The sequence below is a fragment of the Ambystoma mexicanum genome, chromosome 8 (assembly GCF_040938575.1).
Source record: "Ambystoma mexicanum isolate Mex_15411 chromosome 8, UKY_AmexF1_1, whole genome shotgun sequence".
NCBI lineage: Eukaryota > Metazoa > Chordata > Amphibia > Caudata > Ambystomatidae > Ambystoma > Ambystoma mexicanum.
In genome coordinates, this window is record NC_090929.1 from 1,060,915,522 (window position 1) to 1,060,931,721 (window position 16,200).

General features: G+C 45.8%; 1 protein-coding gene across 3 annotated transcripts in view; it reads right to left on the reverse strand.

Moving 5' to 3' along the window:
• Window positions 1–16,200, reverse strand: part of RASGEF1A (RasGEF domain family member 1A) — a 273,939-nt gene that overhangs the window by 5,447 nt on the left and 252,292 nt on the right. For all 3 annotated transcript variants that reach the window (XM_069611040.1, XM_069611039.1, XM_069611041.1), the window contains exons 5-12: window positions 12,281–12,502; window positions 10,807–10,881; window positions 9,651–9,746; window positions 8,914–9,016; window positions 8,138–8,217; window positions 4,035–4,226; window positions 1,848–1,971; window positions 773–845 (exon numbers count right to left, since the gene is read on the reverse strand). In XM_069611040.1, coding sequence (XP_069467141.1) covers window positions 773–845; window positions 1,848–1,971; window positions 4,035–4,226; window positions 8,138–8,217; window positions 8,914–9,016; window positions 9,651–9,746; window positions 10,807–10,881; window positions 12,281–12,502 — 965 coding nt within the window. The remainder of the gene's footprint in view (window positions 1–772; window positions 846–1,847; window positions 1,972–4,034; window positions 4,227–8,137; window positions 8,218–8,913; window positions 9,017–9,650; window positions 9,747–10,806; window positions 10,882–12,280; window positions 12,503–16,200) is intronic.

Genomic DNA, 16,200 nt, shown 5'->3' on the forward strand with positions numbered 1-16,200 from the left:
AAACACGTGTATTGATTGCATCACCATCTCCTAAACATTGGGAAATGTAGACCATTTAGCCACGTGTTCGTTCATATATGGCAGTCGCTGCATACTTTAGAATACAAACCAAACTGGACCTCAACTCAAAATCTGATGCGGTCCCATATGAACACAACCCTTGCGCAGGACCCACCCATGGGCCCATGTAGGTAATCAAGGTCATAGCTATTTTTTGAATAATTTGTTTTCTCAATACAATATAAACATTTAGCATGCATCTGTAATACCTTGACTTACAAGGGGGATACCCAGTAAATGATCCTGCAGTACATTTCAACACAACCGGCAAAGTGAATAGCGTACGGGGGCCAGATTACAGAAATGTGGCACTAGTGCAAGGGTGCACAGCATTAACAGGGCAAAGTTTGCCCTAGTGCTAAAAACATTGGAGACACATTAGAAAACCTTTGCTCCCTGACCAGTGTAAGTTTGCATGGTAATACTTTAGATTCATACCAGGCAAATTGTAACTTCTCACAGTGCAAAGGATTTCTAACTTGGCGCCAATGTTTTTAGCACTAGGGAAATCTTTGCCTTAGTCGAATTCTGTGTAAATTTGCACTTGCACCAGTGGAACGTTTCTGTTATCGGGCCTGTTGCGCCCTTCTAGTTGTCGATTATCTGTGCTGGTCATGAAAACTAGAATGTTTTTCCCCCAGTAACTAGATAGGCCAATACTCATATGGCAGCATTGTACTAAAGTTACCCAACGCTGGTGCAAAGCGGATACCTGAGCGTCTTCCAGCTGTCCTTCTCCATGTGGTTCTCAGGGCCTTCGCTCTCAAAGGAAGCCAGGTACAGAGCTGGGGAGGAAGAGCATTTCTTAAGTGGGCGCCCCGCACCATTTCAGATCATCGTACTATTACTGTAAAATATTAGACACACACTTCTACACATTCCCCCAATCCCATTAGATTAGCGATTTTTAGACAATTATAGGAGAATATTGATTTAAAGCACACTCGAAAATTCAGATCACTCTTAAATATCCATTCCGCTATGCTAAAAGGGTTCCATGTCATTTTGTCGACCCGCTTTTCTGACAGGTGTTTTGTCACGTGAGGTTTGCCAAAAAAGTCAGTGACATTTTTACATAATTTTTTTTGGGGGGGGGGGCTTCCCACACCATGCCCCCCCCTTAATTTTTTTTTTTTATTTACCCCCCCCCCAACCCTTGAGCTTCCCCTCCTCCCCCCCAAAAGAATTTCGATGGGAATTTTCAGCAAAACTCCTGTGGCAAGACAGTCAGAAAAATGGGATCAGCAAAAAGACACAATACTGCTAAAAGCAGGAGGGGGTAACAATGTCAAGTTGCAAGTTACTAGCCAGCCATAAAAAAAGCCACTCACCACCTTAATTCTAAAAATCCACAGCAGACAATTGTACACGCCAAAAGTCAATCATTAGCCAATGGCTAGTGCAAATTGTGGGCCCTGCTGAAAGGGATTACTGAATGCATCATTAAGCTAGCATACATGAAAGGTAGCAGTATTATTATGCTCCCTTAGCAACATGCGAGGCAATTCTGGCTGCTCAGCCTAGGGACTGCATTCATGAGTAAAAAGCACTCGTTGGAGCAGCTACATAGCTGCGTGCTCATCCTGCCGCCATTGCCCTGCCTACGCCCCAGCATCCCCTGCGATTGCAAGTCACAGGTGCTTGAATCACTTACCTCATCCAGCATTTCTGACTCCTCTCTGTGCAAGTCAGTTTGCTATAGTTATTTACCCGGTCACAATCAGCCCACACACACACACTTCAGCAGAGGGAAGCAGCTACTGAAGGAAAGTTTGAGCAGGGCTTACCCTCTTCGGTGTAGATGGGGGCGGAGAGCAGGTACGTCTGGATCTTCTTGTCTTTCTCGAAGGGGCACTCCACCTGCTTCCAGGTCAAGAAGTCGTGGATCTGTCGAGAAATCTCCCAGAATTTCTGCAAGGACAAAGATTGGAAGAGTTCAGGAAATGGCAGCACGAGGGCGCCTATTTAGTAAACTAAGCACGCTGGTGCACAGGACACTGCGCTTTATGTGCGGCAGCGCACACAAAGTGGCCCATTTAGTAAATAGCCCCCCCCACAAGAAGCGCGCACATACGTTTTTTACAGAACTTGCTTCAAAGTTTTCCCAGGTATCACACAATTTCTCTGGCAATTCTGCAGGACATTGTACAAACTATTGCAACAGCAGTTTGTGCCCCAGCTTCTGCACCACTTGAAGTTAGGCATCAAAAAACATGGGCACGTTAATCACCACACGACAAGTGTCCTCTTATGTCCCTCAAGCTCTACCGAATGCCACTTTTGTAAAAGTAGCGACAGGCCACCAGAAAACCCTACAAAACACTAACCAGGCAAAACAAAAAACAAGTTACACAACTCAATAAAACTTGTTTATGTCATACTTCAAGTCTGCATGCTATGTGGCTATAGAAGAGAGAGGGTTGATAAACCACTGTATACCCCAAAGTATATCTTTAAAAACAGGGTGGGCCACTGGTTAGCGAGGTCAATCAATATCTGAAATAACCAATCAGTGGCCGTGAATCCAACTTATTAAAAAATGAGTTTAATTAGAAGAGTCTGCCCTGTGCTTTGCATCCATTCTTGTGCTTCACCAAGTAAGGGGATAAAGAGCACTCTGCCTTTGATAAGCCGCAGCACATACCACTACTGTACCATGCCTTGAATAAAGAATGGGCCAGGTTTTATCGACCAGGATTGTAAACAAACTTCTCAATTTAGGATCTGGAAAGGATTGGCAAATACAGAAGAAAAGGGGGTCTGGTCCTGGGGTTGCTCTCATCTCTCGGCACTCTCACTCTGTCCGAGTTTCGGTGGGTGACACGTTTTAAAAGCTTTGCTTATGGATCTATTAAATATGGTCTAGGTGACATCTGCTCTTCAGTATGGGGTTATCAGAGGAACATCCACTGGGGAAACGAAAATCTTTAGCTGTATCAGGAGCGCTCCCCATCCTACAGGAAGGTCACTCGCCAGCATGTATGGAACGCATTTTAACTCGGGGACGGTGGAAGACCAGAGAAAGAGACGCTACCCACAAAACTATTTGCAGTCACTCGTGTGGCCTTCTCCACCAGCCCAGAACCCTGCCTGCCAGCATCACTCCCACAGCCAAAGAGGACTCCAGCTCAGATGGTCCCCATTGTAGCTGGCCAAATGGACAATGGCTACAATAAGAGCACCCTGAATTTGCAAACATACACCCCTAGCCGATTGGTTTTTCTTGGAATCAGTTTAACAATTGAGTTTGTGCTACCCAAATCTTCAAAATGGAACAAAACTAAATTATCCAGCATTTTATTAAACACACATTTGTTGATGTTATGCCCAAAACCAAAAATGCTGAGACATTTTACTGTCTTTTTCATGGTCATGACTTAACCGTGTGATAAGCCATGGGGTTGGGAATGCTCAGACGAAGCTCATGCTGTTGGCGGGTGACAGAGGGTGGTTCCCCGACTCTATAGTGGGGGCATTGATCTCAGGACTTTTGGCACCGGTATGCACGCCAGTGGTTTTATCAAAAAGAGGAATACTGTCATCGCAAAACGCTTGTGCAATCAGAATATAGTAGGCCTGCATTCATTTACTAATCCAACTCCAGTCCTAGAATATTGGGAACATGATGGAGGGGAAACAATCTCCAGCCAAAACCGTTTTCACATAAACGTACCATGCCTATATGTAGATTACATGCATCCTAATGTAGATTGGCTCTATATGTGTTCAATGGATAACTGCTGCTCCCGTGTGCCCGCTCCCTGTAACTAAGCTCCTATCAAGTAACAGCGCCTAGATGCCCAAGGGCTGCTGTGCGCTATACAAATGTAATAAGCCCTGATGCCTGCGGGCTTACGGCGCTATAGAAGCATATATAAATAAAATAAATAAATAAACTTGGAAAAGAACTGGCTTTCACCACACCGAGTGCCTTTTCCAGCAAGAGGACCGGCTGGCCGGCCCCAGCGACTCACCTTGAAGTTGATCTGCTCGCTTGGCAGGCGGTTGGTGTGCACTTTGTGCAGGAAGAAGATGTCCTTGATGAATAAATTAAAGACGGGGATGACGATTTTCTCTCGGCTGCTGTTTGCCGTCTGCGATCGCTGTGCTGCCCCCTGCAGGGCCGTACGGTAATTGCAGAAGTTGCTGGAGGGGTCCATGTGATGCTGTTGGGAAAAGCCAAGAAAAGTAAAATCACAGCTGGTGGTATTTGTAGGCTAGAGGACAGAAGGACAGGGTCAATTCGTTAACCACATGCCATCAGATTCCGCTTTCATATCAGGCGCACACTTCCCGCCGGGTTGGGCACCGGCTCAAGTACGGTTGAAATATTGCGGGGCACATCTACTGCAGAAATACGTGTTGAATCTGGCGGTCAGATTTTAATAGGGTTAACCTTTCAACCTTCAAAAGGTTGAATGAAAGGAGCACCACTGAGCTGGACAATAGCAGTACTGTACGGTAGACCATCTATAAACTGACATGGCCATGATCTGCACTGGACACAGGTATGGAGGGTCAGTTACATTACAGTCATTTCATTTAGACTCCTCCCAACCTACGACTTCTTCAAACCATTTTCTGGGAACCCAAATAAGAGGCATACTGAACAGACCAGCAGCGCATAATGCCTGTGGGCACAACGCTGCAGAGAGGTAAGGGCAGCGTATACCATTTCAGCAGAGTCTACAGCGATAAACCACAGAGGTCAAAGTGGGAGGGAACTAAAGGGTACAGCGTTCCCTTACTTCTTGGGGAAAATCGTTCATAGTTATGTGACCCAGGAAGGAAGGAAAGGCCAGTAAACGACGTTGTGCTATTTCACAAGTGCTGGCTAAGTGTAGGTGTAAGGGGCTTTTTTAGGCACAGAGGTGTTTGCAGGTAATGGGAGGGGCGGGCCTATCAGCGACTATCGTTATGTACATGCCCCTTAAGAGGTGGGAATGGTGGGTGAAGGGGAGGCTGCATAAAGCTGCACGCTGTGGGGGGCAATGACACACAAATGGTTGTGTTGATGGTCTCGTTTTGTTCCAGATTTTTTCCTTTTTATCGTGTCCTGCAGCCATTTTAGTTTCTTTTAGATTTGGTCATTCTAATTAACAATGAGTTACTTTATGACCTTGTGAATGTTAATACATTTCATGTTAAATGTATTGAAAAGTTGATTAATTTCAGCTAAATCAATAAAGAAAAAAAAAAGTGGTCATTTAAATGTATACTCCTTCACTGCGTTTTCTTAGTTTTGAGAGAACTTTTCTAACTCACTGATTTTTGGAGTGGGGGGTGGGGAGGACTGCAAGAACCCAGTTAAGTGCTTGAATTGAGGGGGGCGGTGGGAATTGCTGTATGGGCGATTGCATGAAGCAGAAAAGGGGGCGTGGCAGAGGAACATTGTTTCGACCACTGATAAACCACTTCCAAATTGAAATTAATTTTTATAATACATTTAAACTACCACGTTCCAATATCCCGCCAGAGCATCTCACTTTTCCTTTCCCCTTCAGACAATAGCGGCTATTTTTTAATCAGATCGTTTGCACAAACAAGGTTACACATTGTGCGTGTTGTTCACAAACGCATTATTTTGGCAAACCGCAGCCTTACTAGTATATAGAGCGCACAGTACCAAACTCCACCACCACGAGCAGGCCGAACCAACTGCTGCCAAATCCCAAAAATGAAAAACCTACACACATGTAGCGAAAGGGTGGAGTTTTACAGGGGCAGCCCTTGTGTGTTTCTGAGCGTAATCCTGCAGCCAGCTTGGTTGCTTGGAGACTGGAATCTCTGAATAGGAGCCAAGACCACCCAAACCTGGTTTACATCTTCATCAACGCCCCAAGGCTGCGGCCATGCGCGCAGCTCAACTGTGCGAGACCCACAGCTGCGAGACTTCTGTTAAGGCTAGACTTCCAGGAACAAAGGCTGGCTCGGCCTTTTAACCTCCCCTCCACCCACTCGCGAAAAGATGATGACGTATAGCACAGACTGCACCCCCCTGACCCCCCCACCCCCGTCTGGAAAGCAATTGGAATCCCGGCCATGTGGACTATGCAAGGGGTGGATTGCATGGACCGTTTACACCACATAGCACAGTCCTACACGGGGCTTCTAATAAGAATAAAGGCCTTCACAGGTCAGGATTTAGTACACTTACGAGCGGGAAGCACTCCTTGCATCTTAGCGATGGAGGCTTTAAAACGGCTTGAAGACCCCCCCCCCCCCCCCCCCCCCGCGCGCTCCACTCCCCACCCCGCCCCTCCAAAATAGCTTTTACTTGAAAGGTGAAAGTAGAATTCGCGATTTGAGCCAAGTCACATTTTCTGGACCTAAAGGCACGCATTGTGATAATGCGCGCAAGCCTACATGCTTTTTGCGCAGGAGGCTGGGAAATGTAGGTGAACTTCCTGCTATGGCCGCTGGGTGATGCTGTGGCATGTGTGAATTGACTCAAAGGACATATTCTACTTTCTCATATCATCAAATGGACGTACTGCTGCGGATTTTTCTTTAAATAGCTTGCTTTGTTCACTCCAGGAAGTTTTTGAAATTTTAAATACTGCATTTCTAATCCTTTTCCCCCTGTGTGCGCATCAGTTTAATGTTTGCATACGTTTTATTGGAAACGTAAGATTGCCCACCCAACATTGGAAAGAGGAAAACCTTTCTGAATGTGCAGCTCTGGATTGGTGCCATGTCTTGATGGCTCGTGACATCACTTTCCACGTATTGAGGCGAACTAACAAAACGAGAATAACCCTCCTTCAACCAGAATATTTGGTGCTTTAACATCTTGTGAAGTGATCACCCCCTCTGACTCTAGAGGACAGAACCGTTTTCCTGGGAATAGGGAGAATTTGTCGAAGTACAAATTGCCAAATTCGAATTAGGTGCATTTTTTAAGCCACATTTGGCCATAAATGTATGTGGGGGGGGGGGGTGGCGGGATAAAGGTAATTTGGATGAGGGGGGGCGGGGGGGGGTCAGGGAGACTAGGGAGGAGTGGTCTCCCCCAGCATTGAAATGGAGGATATTTTTTTTTTTTTTAAAAAAAACGGCATCGAATTCGACGAAATAAACTCGATGAAATCACACAGAACAGTCTTCCTGCACTGCCTTTGTCTAGGATGAAACTTCAGATTCAAGAAACAGCTTTAGAGCAGTGGGTTGGGGGATGGGCAGGGAGTAGATACTTGGGATTTACAGATGCGATAAGGGGGAACGTAATGAGGAGCCACCAAGACTAAGAGGGGAATGAAAGGAAATAGTCTAACCCTGATGTGCAACTGAGGATGAAGCTACACTCTTAAACCAGAGGAAGAGCGGATGAACTGGTGACGAGAGAGGTCTACTAAAATTCGATGGAAGGCGCAAAGGTTTCCCCCATTAGAAGTCTGACCACCAGTATTCATGCCTAAAGTGAGACTGCATACATATTCTGGCAGCGAGCTCCTTTATCCCCAGCCTTTTCACGAGCATATTGTGACCTCGAGCAGCGGCTCTTTACCTCAGTATCTGGAATTATGTGATGAGGCTTCAAACACGTTCCATTGTTTAGTCCAAACATTGGGGAGTGAAATATGCTCCCTCTTTTGCAGGGGAGCAACTTTATAGTTGATGAAGCCTATTTAAGGCAATTTTCAAACAAAGTCAAGAAAGAGTTTACTAAGGCGTTTTGCATAATGCAGCACACCTGCAGTGATTCTGAACAGGGTAGGAGGCAGTGGTCGAAGTGTAGTGGAACCATGTTCCCTACTGGCCTGCTCCTCTCCCCACAAACCCCACTGATGCACCCCCTCCCATGCACGATACGAACCCCAAAACAGATGCGCCTGATGTTTAAGGGAACGTCCAGTGCAGTGCACTGAAAGTGCAAGTTTCAATGTGTTCCTACACCTTTATTTTAAAACGAAACCGTTCCGGAATGGTTTCTTAGTATATGAACGGTAAAACCTATTTAAAAGAAGTAGAGGAGCACCGCTCCCGCGCTCCCGCCCACTGGTAGGAGGGCAAAGCGACTTCGAGCCATGCTCTAAAGGAGCTGTAATAAAAATGGAGAAGTGAATGTTGAACATACCTCCAAAACATCGAATTTGGCAGTCTTCACTTTGGACCACGTCTTTTTAAGCCGGGCCACAGGACTGAGGTTCATACCAGCTGCAGAGAAAAATACAAAGCTTATTTTAGGTTCATGTAAATGGCGTGGTCGAATATCAACATATAAGGGATTAATCGTGTTGACATCTGCTGATGGGACCAGACTCCCTTTATAAGGTCAGGCCCAGAGTCACCACACACAGAAACATCACACGATGGCTCGAGAAAAATGTACTCCGCGGATAATGCACCAAACAAGGTTCAAATATCCTTCCTGGTTTCATTAATTTGCCAGTGTGTTGCACCCCAAGGTTGTAGGGGGATTGCCCCCCCAAAAGAGAACCAGAAGTATACGCATCACTCCAACCATCACCTTATGCCACACAGCTCCCAGCTTCCTCCTACTCCCCATATGTTCCTGCTCCAGTGCATCCATCGGGTGCATGGGTAAATTAGAAGGGGAAATGTAACCTTTCCGGGAACTCCCACCCATCTCAAAGAAGAAACTATGCAGAACACGCCCACAGTGCCGTTTAAAAGGAGCACCATTTTCATTTTTGACAGTAAAATCAGACTTTGGGTGTTCAGTGGGAAAGAGGATCTGAAGGCAGCTGACCGGAGGCATCGCTTGTGATCGGCAGTAGGACCCAACCTCAGTGGTCCAGTCTAAATGTGAGGGGGTGGGGGAGGGGTAGAGCAGTTAATGCTAGTCAGAGGCCTCCAGCATGCCTGGGAGCCCTTCCTGTTGGTACTTACAGATGATGGCCATCATGGAGTTGAAGTTGCCGATGTTGAAACACTCCCGCGCCACATCGATGAAGAACTCCACCACCCGCGTTCGATGCTTCTTTTTCACCACCTGCAACATGCAAAGAATAACGTCCTCATGAGTGCAATGACTTTAGCCTGCATCTTCTCTGCCAGGCCTGGCCCTCGAGGAGGCTGGGGCACCCAATGAGTGGAGCAATAAGCAAAGATCAGAAGATTGTGATGAAGCGCTTAAGCGTGGGTGCCTCAACTTGCGATTCTGAATCTCATTCCCCAAGGGCCTAAGGTCTCCCAGTAAATGGATTTCTAGGAACATACTGGTCCAGAAGGAAGGGCACCCTGGTGAATCATGGGTATAATGGTCTGGTGTAGGGCCTGGAGTGGGTTTATTCTGCCTAAATCACTTGTAAATTCACCACATTTATTTACACAATTATGCAGTCACCATCTATCCCCGAATGCTCTTTGGGAAGAAGTTGACAAAATTGTGTGTGTTCCTGCTATTGTCAAAGGCTGTGTGCGTTATTGTTCCACGGCAATACTAGAGCATCTACAAGCTTTCAGTGGCATGTGTGCAAATTAATAGCCCTTACAGAATCAGGTGGTAACGTTTGAGAGCACGCTCTAGGTGATCGTTGCCCACTTTTGAGGCAGAGGGCAATGGTCATGTAAAACATGGTTATCCAGCAACCCGGTAAACCCGACAATATCCCACAAAAACTTACCCTGCAGATTTCCGTGGCCACGAGCATGCTGAGGCAGTTAAACCAGTTGTCGTAGGCCTCCAGGTTGTAGGTCTTGCCCATGTCTGTACTCCGGCACTGAAAAAAAGTGGAGAGTGAGGATGGGAGCAAAACAAAGGCAATAGTGCAGATTTGGCATAACTGCTCACATTCACATTAAGGGAGCAACATAACTGGCTACAGGCAGGGCAGAGGTAAAGCGGAGGGCACACTGAAGGCAGAGAGAGGCAAGCATATAGGACAGGAGATCAAGACATGCTGGAACAAGCGAACACGCAAGAACAGGATAGGCATGTGGACTTTGCGAAATTAAAATGAAACTGTGGCAAGTAAAAGATATGAAAGATTGTACAGCTCGGTAGTGGGAAAGGGGGATGGCGGGAATGTGGGAGTGTAACTCCATTAGGCGGGCAAAACCGAGAATGAGACAGGAGAGTATAGAGAAAGAAAAGATTCACTAATGGGCAGAAATCCAATGAAGAGCTAGAATGGATCAAGAAAGCGGGAGATCGAGCAAGCAGTACATAACAGACAAGAGTGGGCCATCAGTGCAGGGATCAGGAGTGATGTACACTTACAGAAAGTACAAAGGACAGACAAACAAGATTCTAGATAGAACCAAAAGCAGATCACATCAACAACGTGCAGGAAAGATACGATAGGAAACTACACATGGAGAAAAAGAAAAAAATACATGAAGGACTAGAAAGAAAAGAGGCAGTATCCGCGGAAGGACCGACACCAAGGAGAACTAGACCAACACCACATTGTGGTTCTAGCTGCATCCCTTTCCCTGGCACCACCTATTAATTCTCCCTGTATTAAACACCAGCATCTATTTAACAAGTCCTACTATTCTGAAGGCAATTTCTACAAGGGAAAGAATTTCCACCTATAAAAACACAGGATTTTGATACAGGTGTAAGCTTGGTGGGGACAATGTCGTGGACTCCAAACTTTTAAGGGCTGAGGGACCATCGGTTACCATTTTCTTTGGTACCCAGGAATGTTCGATTTCTCTGTCTCCCACCATTTATGATGTTGGCAGGATCTTGAACTAAAGGCATAACTCCACCTCCGAGAAGTCCCTCCCTCGTTTTTGCAAACACTAGTAGACAGCCTCTCCTCTCATTCATACCTTATGGTTGTCCAATGAGTCCATGTGGCAGACTATCTGCATCAGATCCTCAGGATAAATATTCCCCAATCGCTCCTAGTGTGGGAGAAAAAGAAATTAAAAATGCATCCTGGTTGCTGATATCCAATCAACATCAATACAGAAGAAATATGTACGCAGATGACTCCAAAGAGCACAGACTACAGTATTGGGACACTCCAATGGGTTTGATGCAGTTGGACACATTTGTTGGATCTGAGAAGGCATGCAACATCCCATCAGTGGTCTGCAACCTTTGACTCTGCAGATGTTTAGACTGCTGCACCTATGATCCTTCACCATTGACTTTGCTGGCTAAGGCTGATGGGAGATGTAGTTCAAAACTTCCAGAGAGCAAAAGATTGGAGATCCCTGCCACAAACACAGTGATAATCCTTCAATATACTTTGGAAACTCCCCAAAGGTGGTTCATGATGTACAAAAAACCTGCATTTTGATTTGCATCTTCAATAGAATCTCTATGGAACTCTGACTTGCACCATCTATATTCCAAGCCAGACTGTTCTAGGCTATACCCCATGCAACACACCACTTATTTCATCATTCTAGGATATGTTTCCCCATGATCCATCACTCATGTGGTAAGCCGTCATATTTTAGGTTCCGTACCAACAACCTACAGTTGTAATCAGTACATTACAATAAATCAGGGAGAATAATTGTGTGAGGAGTTTAACCAACCGCAGGATCTGAATCAGAGATAAAGGAAGGTAGACGCTAATCTGGGAACACCGAGTAGTCAGGCCTAGAGCGTCCGATCTCAGGTCACTCATTTTTATACCTCACCCAAAAAAAAAATAAGGCTTTTGATTTTTTTCTCAAGAGTGATGCCAGACTTCCATTCTATTCCCCGAAAAACAGATTTCAGACAGAACATTGAATTCTGGTTCCCAGTGCATAAATATCTGACCCCATAAACTGACTCAAGTACCCAGGTTTCGAAATTAAGCTACAATGAGCAGGATCCAAAACCAGCTCCTGGGTGTCGGGCATCACCCGTTAGGCATGAGCTATTGAGTACCCAGCGCACCACAAATCTCACAGCCATATGAGTTGCACACTAACTTTTTGTCCATTTTGCAGGATTCATTGCGTTTAAATGTGTAATAGATGTGTCCTAAATCTTCTTTATCCGCATTCTCAAACTTAATGTCACATATGCATGTTTGTAAGGCACCATTTGCCCAGGGAGCCAAAAGTAGCTCCTGGTAGTTGTGGGTTTTAAGCTCATCAGACTCGCCTAGGCTTGAAGCAGGAGCTAAATAGTTCACAGCTCCCCTCAATTTCGAACTCTTGAGTTCGAACATTCAGGTTTCAGATCGAATTTGCAGGACCTGGAGCTCTAGACTAGATCCACCCCCCCTCAAAACTCGAGATCTGCACCAGGCAGACAAACCCAAAAGTGCTTGATCTCATCCACTGCCGTAGCCCTCACCAGTTCGATGTAGGTCAGCTGCTGCGCCAGGACAGATGGCTCACTGCACACGCTCAGGATGTCCTTCTGCGCGGACTGAGGCTTGTTCTTCATGATGGTGCCCTTGTCCGGCACAGGCTGCCGGATTTTCTCCCGGATGTCCTGGAACTGACCTCGAGCTGCAAGCGCCCTCACTAGGGTTTGCGTCATCTGAGCAATGGTCTTCTTCACCGTGGCATTTTCCTGTAGGTGGGAAATGAAGCACACTACAGGATGAGCATGTACCAACATTCATGGGCCAACGTGAACAGCCTCATCAAACGCAATCTCCTTGCATACCACCAACCTGCACTAAGGAGCACCGGGGCAGCGTCATTGTTAGACCATCCTTTATAGTTTGGAGGTTAATACAAAGAGCTAGCATTTCTTTACTACAAATAAAGAGAATCATGTTTGTTTTTTTATAGGCATCGCCTTAACCCCAAGACTAGTAGGAATGCACTCAGGTGTCTTCAGAAGACCCTGGGGAAACCCAGATGCAGATCTCAATGATAACAAACAGACGGCTCCACCACATTCATGGTTTTAGTTGGATGCTAAATCACAAATAAGCAGCATTTCATGGGCTTTTTTCTTAGCAATTTTCCCCGTCGACCCACTCTGCAGGTAATTCAATCATAGGCATGCAAGGTTTAAAAATAAATAAATAAAGGTTTCTGCCACACATCTACTGTGTTTCATAGATTTCAATTTGACAAATCAGAGGCTTCACAAAATGTACATTTGTATTATTGTATGTATGCAGGAAACCTAGCCATGGACCCCTCTGCTGCGCTTGACCTCATGGACCATGACACACTCTGCCTGCACCTCATTTGCCACTCACTTCACACTGGATGCTACAACTTGGATCAAATCCTTCCTCAGTGACTGCACTTTATAGTGTTCATTCGTGAGGCAGCTGCTGATCACATTCAGGTTCCTTTTGGCCTCCCCAAGGATCCTGCCTCTGACCCACCCTGAACAACACCTACACTAAGCCCCTCTCCAATCTGCTGGACTCCCTTGGAATCATCTCCACAAACTTAACCCATTCCAATCTCCCGTAATCACTCATGTGACGGTTACCATAAACAGAACTCTGGATGGCCTCCCACAAGCGTTGTCTTAATGATAAGACTGAACTGCTCATTGTAGGTTACCCCACCGATTAAAAAGCCTTCTCCATCATCTGCATTCATGGCTCTGACATACCGGTCCTTAAATGTTGTTAAAACATTTGTTCACCTGGATGCTGAGTTATCCATCACGAAACATATCAGTATGCTATAGTCAGCCACGGACCACACTTCCAAACTCTTCTTGAGCAGACAATTTCTCCCCTCCCTCCACCCCCCCACAATTGCCTTACGCTCACCAGAGCGCTCAGGATTAGTAAATTGGATTATTGCAATGTACTCCTTATGGGTACTACTGCAGCTAACTCAGCCAAACTTCAGCTGCTACAGAAGAAGGCCCTGCGTGCTGCTCTTGGCTTATGCCGATCTGATCACATCTCTGCTACCAGACGTGAAGTCCAGTGACTGTCCCATGAAAGCCTGAATCGACAGCCACGAAAAACCATTTGCACTCACTATGATCGGCATCCAGCACTGCGCTTTTCACTCCTCGCTACAGAAAGAGGAGAGCAAGTGGCGTTAGCTTTGGTGTCACAGGGCCCCACCCTCTTGAATTCTGCTACCGACAATCAGAAATGAACAATCGTACACAACCTTAAAAAACTGGCATTTAAAGTATGACTATAGTTTCATGTCTCTCCTCCCTGCCAACCTACTGCACAAATGCTGTGATACCGCTGGGTCTGGGTGTTACGTAAATGTGATAGAGTGTCAATAAAAGTGTCTTGCTCACCTGCTCAGTGGCGCTTATTTACCAAATTCAAAAGGAGGAAAGTGTGACACAATGTGGGCCATCTTGCCCAAAGTCGATGGATATTATAAAGTTATGTTATGCAGCATGTTCACCGCAGAAATTGCCACCATGGTGGCATGGCATTGTTTTCTTGTTTGGGATACAGAAGCTATGGTCAACATGTCAAACATCTTCACACACAAAATGTGAAATCAATCACGATTTCTCCATATTGAAATATGTTTGTGTTATGCAACTAATCACAGTGAAAAATGATTAAATAGCAAATATACTAATGCAATTGGACCCTCATACTTATTGAGTAAGTTAAAATGATTAGGACAGTCACTTCCTGTATGGTTTGGCGTTGAAGAGACTGGCCCTACAACTTCAGTATTAGGCATGGGAAACGATGTTTGCAGCTACACTGCAGTGAGATCCAATTGTGCGATCCTTGGAAAATTATTTAGTGAAGCAGGGATTTAAACCTCCAATGTAATTTTGGCACTTACCTTCCAAGCTCTAGCTGGTAGAAATAGAGGTTTTGGCTCTCAAGAACTATAATCTTATAGAAATAACGTGTACAGTGCACACATCACATAGTAGAACAATCTGTAAATGTATAAACCCGTGTAGCCAAAACGTGTAGCTCAATTTTCCAGATTCTGAATGAAAGACGAGTCACAGAATGCAAAACAATGCATAAACGTTCAGCACTTAAAGGCACACAATAAAAGAAACGTGCGTGATAAGGTTACCTGCCAAAATTATTAAGATGGGCACAAACAAACCCATTCTTTTTTTGCATGCTAAACTAGCACACATGGCCATAAACCAAGCATTCAAATTGAGTTTTGAGCTCACTCATTTTAGAAGGCACATTTTTGCAAGGAAACTGGGCTGCGTGAGGGCTTCTAGTTCCACAATACTCCATCACCTTATCAATCACCTCAACATTCACACATCAGAAAATGCTTTGCTGAGAACAAACCAATGCGTCTAGAAGCAATGGGCATGCCTTCATGTTCGCCTCTGCTCTTAGTCTACAGAGTGGAGCGGGAAGAAGCAATGGGCATGCCTTCATGTTCGCCTCTGCTCTTAGTCTACAGAGTGGAGCCGGAAGAAGCAATGGGCATGCCTTCATGTTCGCCTCTGCTCTTAGCCTACAGAGTGGAGCGGGAAGAAGGGAACACCATCGAGGACCGCTAAGCTTGGAGAAGTGCCAGTCCTCAATATTGCCAAAAACAAGCACATTTAAAGCACTGTGTCCAGGCATATTTCGAAAACTACGCACAGGATTTAGTAGGCCTCAAAAATAACGAGACTGATAATTGTTGCAACAGCTTTTACCAAGACTCCCAATACCACCACGCAAGTCACCCAGGTTGCAACTGTATTTCAGAAGCCGAAGGTATCCCTTTTTGGGAGGCGCGGCTGGCGGTCGCTACCATGTCACTCACTGTGGTCAATTCCGAAACTCCAGTTCTTCCTCGACGGCGGCTATTTATCAGATGTCGCCGGTATCGCTTCCACCCCCGCTCCGCCAGTGTTACTGAACCGGTTTTTCCAATTTCACTTGGCACTTCTAAACAAGGCACTTGTGCCTGCGGCCTAGCAATTTGCACTGGCTTATAAATAGCCTGACAATTTTTCTGAAGTGCAAAATGTTTTCGCAGCCAGTCTCTGGATCGGCTGTCCTCAAAATGGGGGGCTGCCCCCCCCCCCCTATAGGGAGGGGCGGAGGATGTACAGCAGGACAGAAAAGCGATTAAGAGGACTGTTTTTAATATAAAATATATGCAGATTTTCGAATGCTTCTATTTTCTGTTAAAAGCAGTACCCTTCATCTTTTTTTTTTTTTTAAAGAGACTGAGCCACCCCCTCCAAACCAACCCCTACGTGGACATCCTTTGCCTCCCTCCCCTGCCCAAGCGGGGGGGGGGGGGGGGGGTGCAGAAACATTCTTTACCAAGGGGGGGGAGGGAGGAGGGGCGCTCGGTATGAACACGTTTGAATAGCACTGCTCGAGA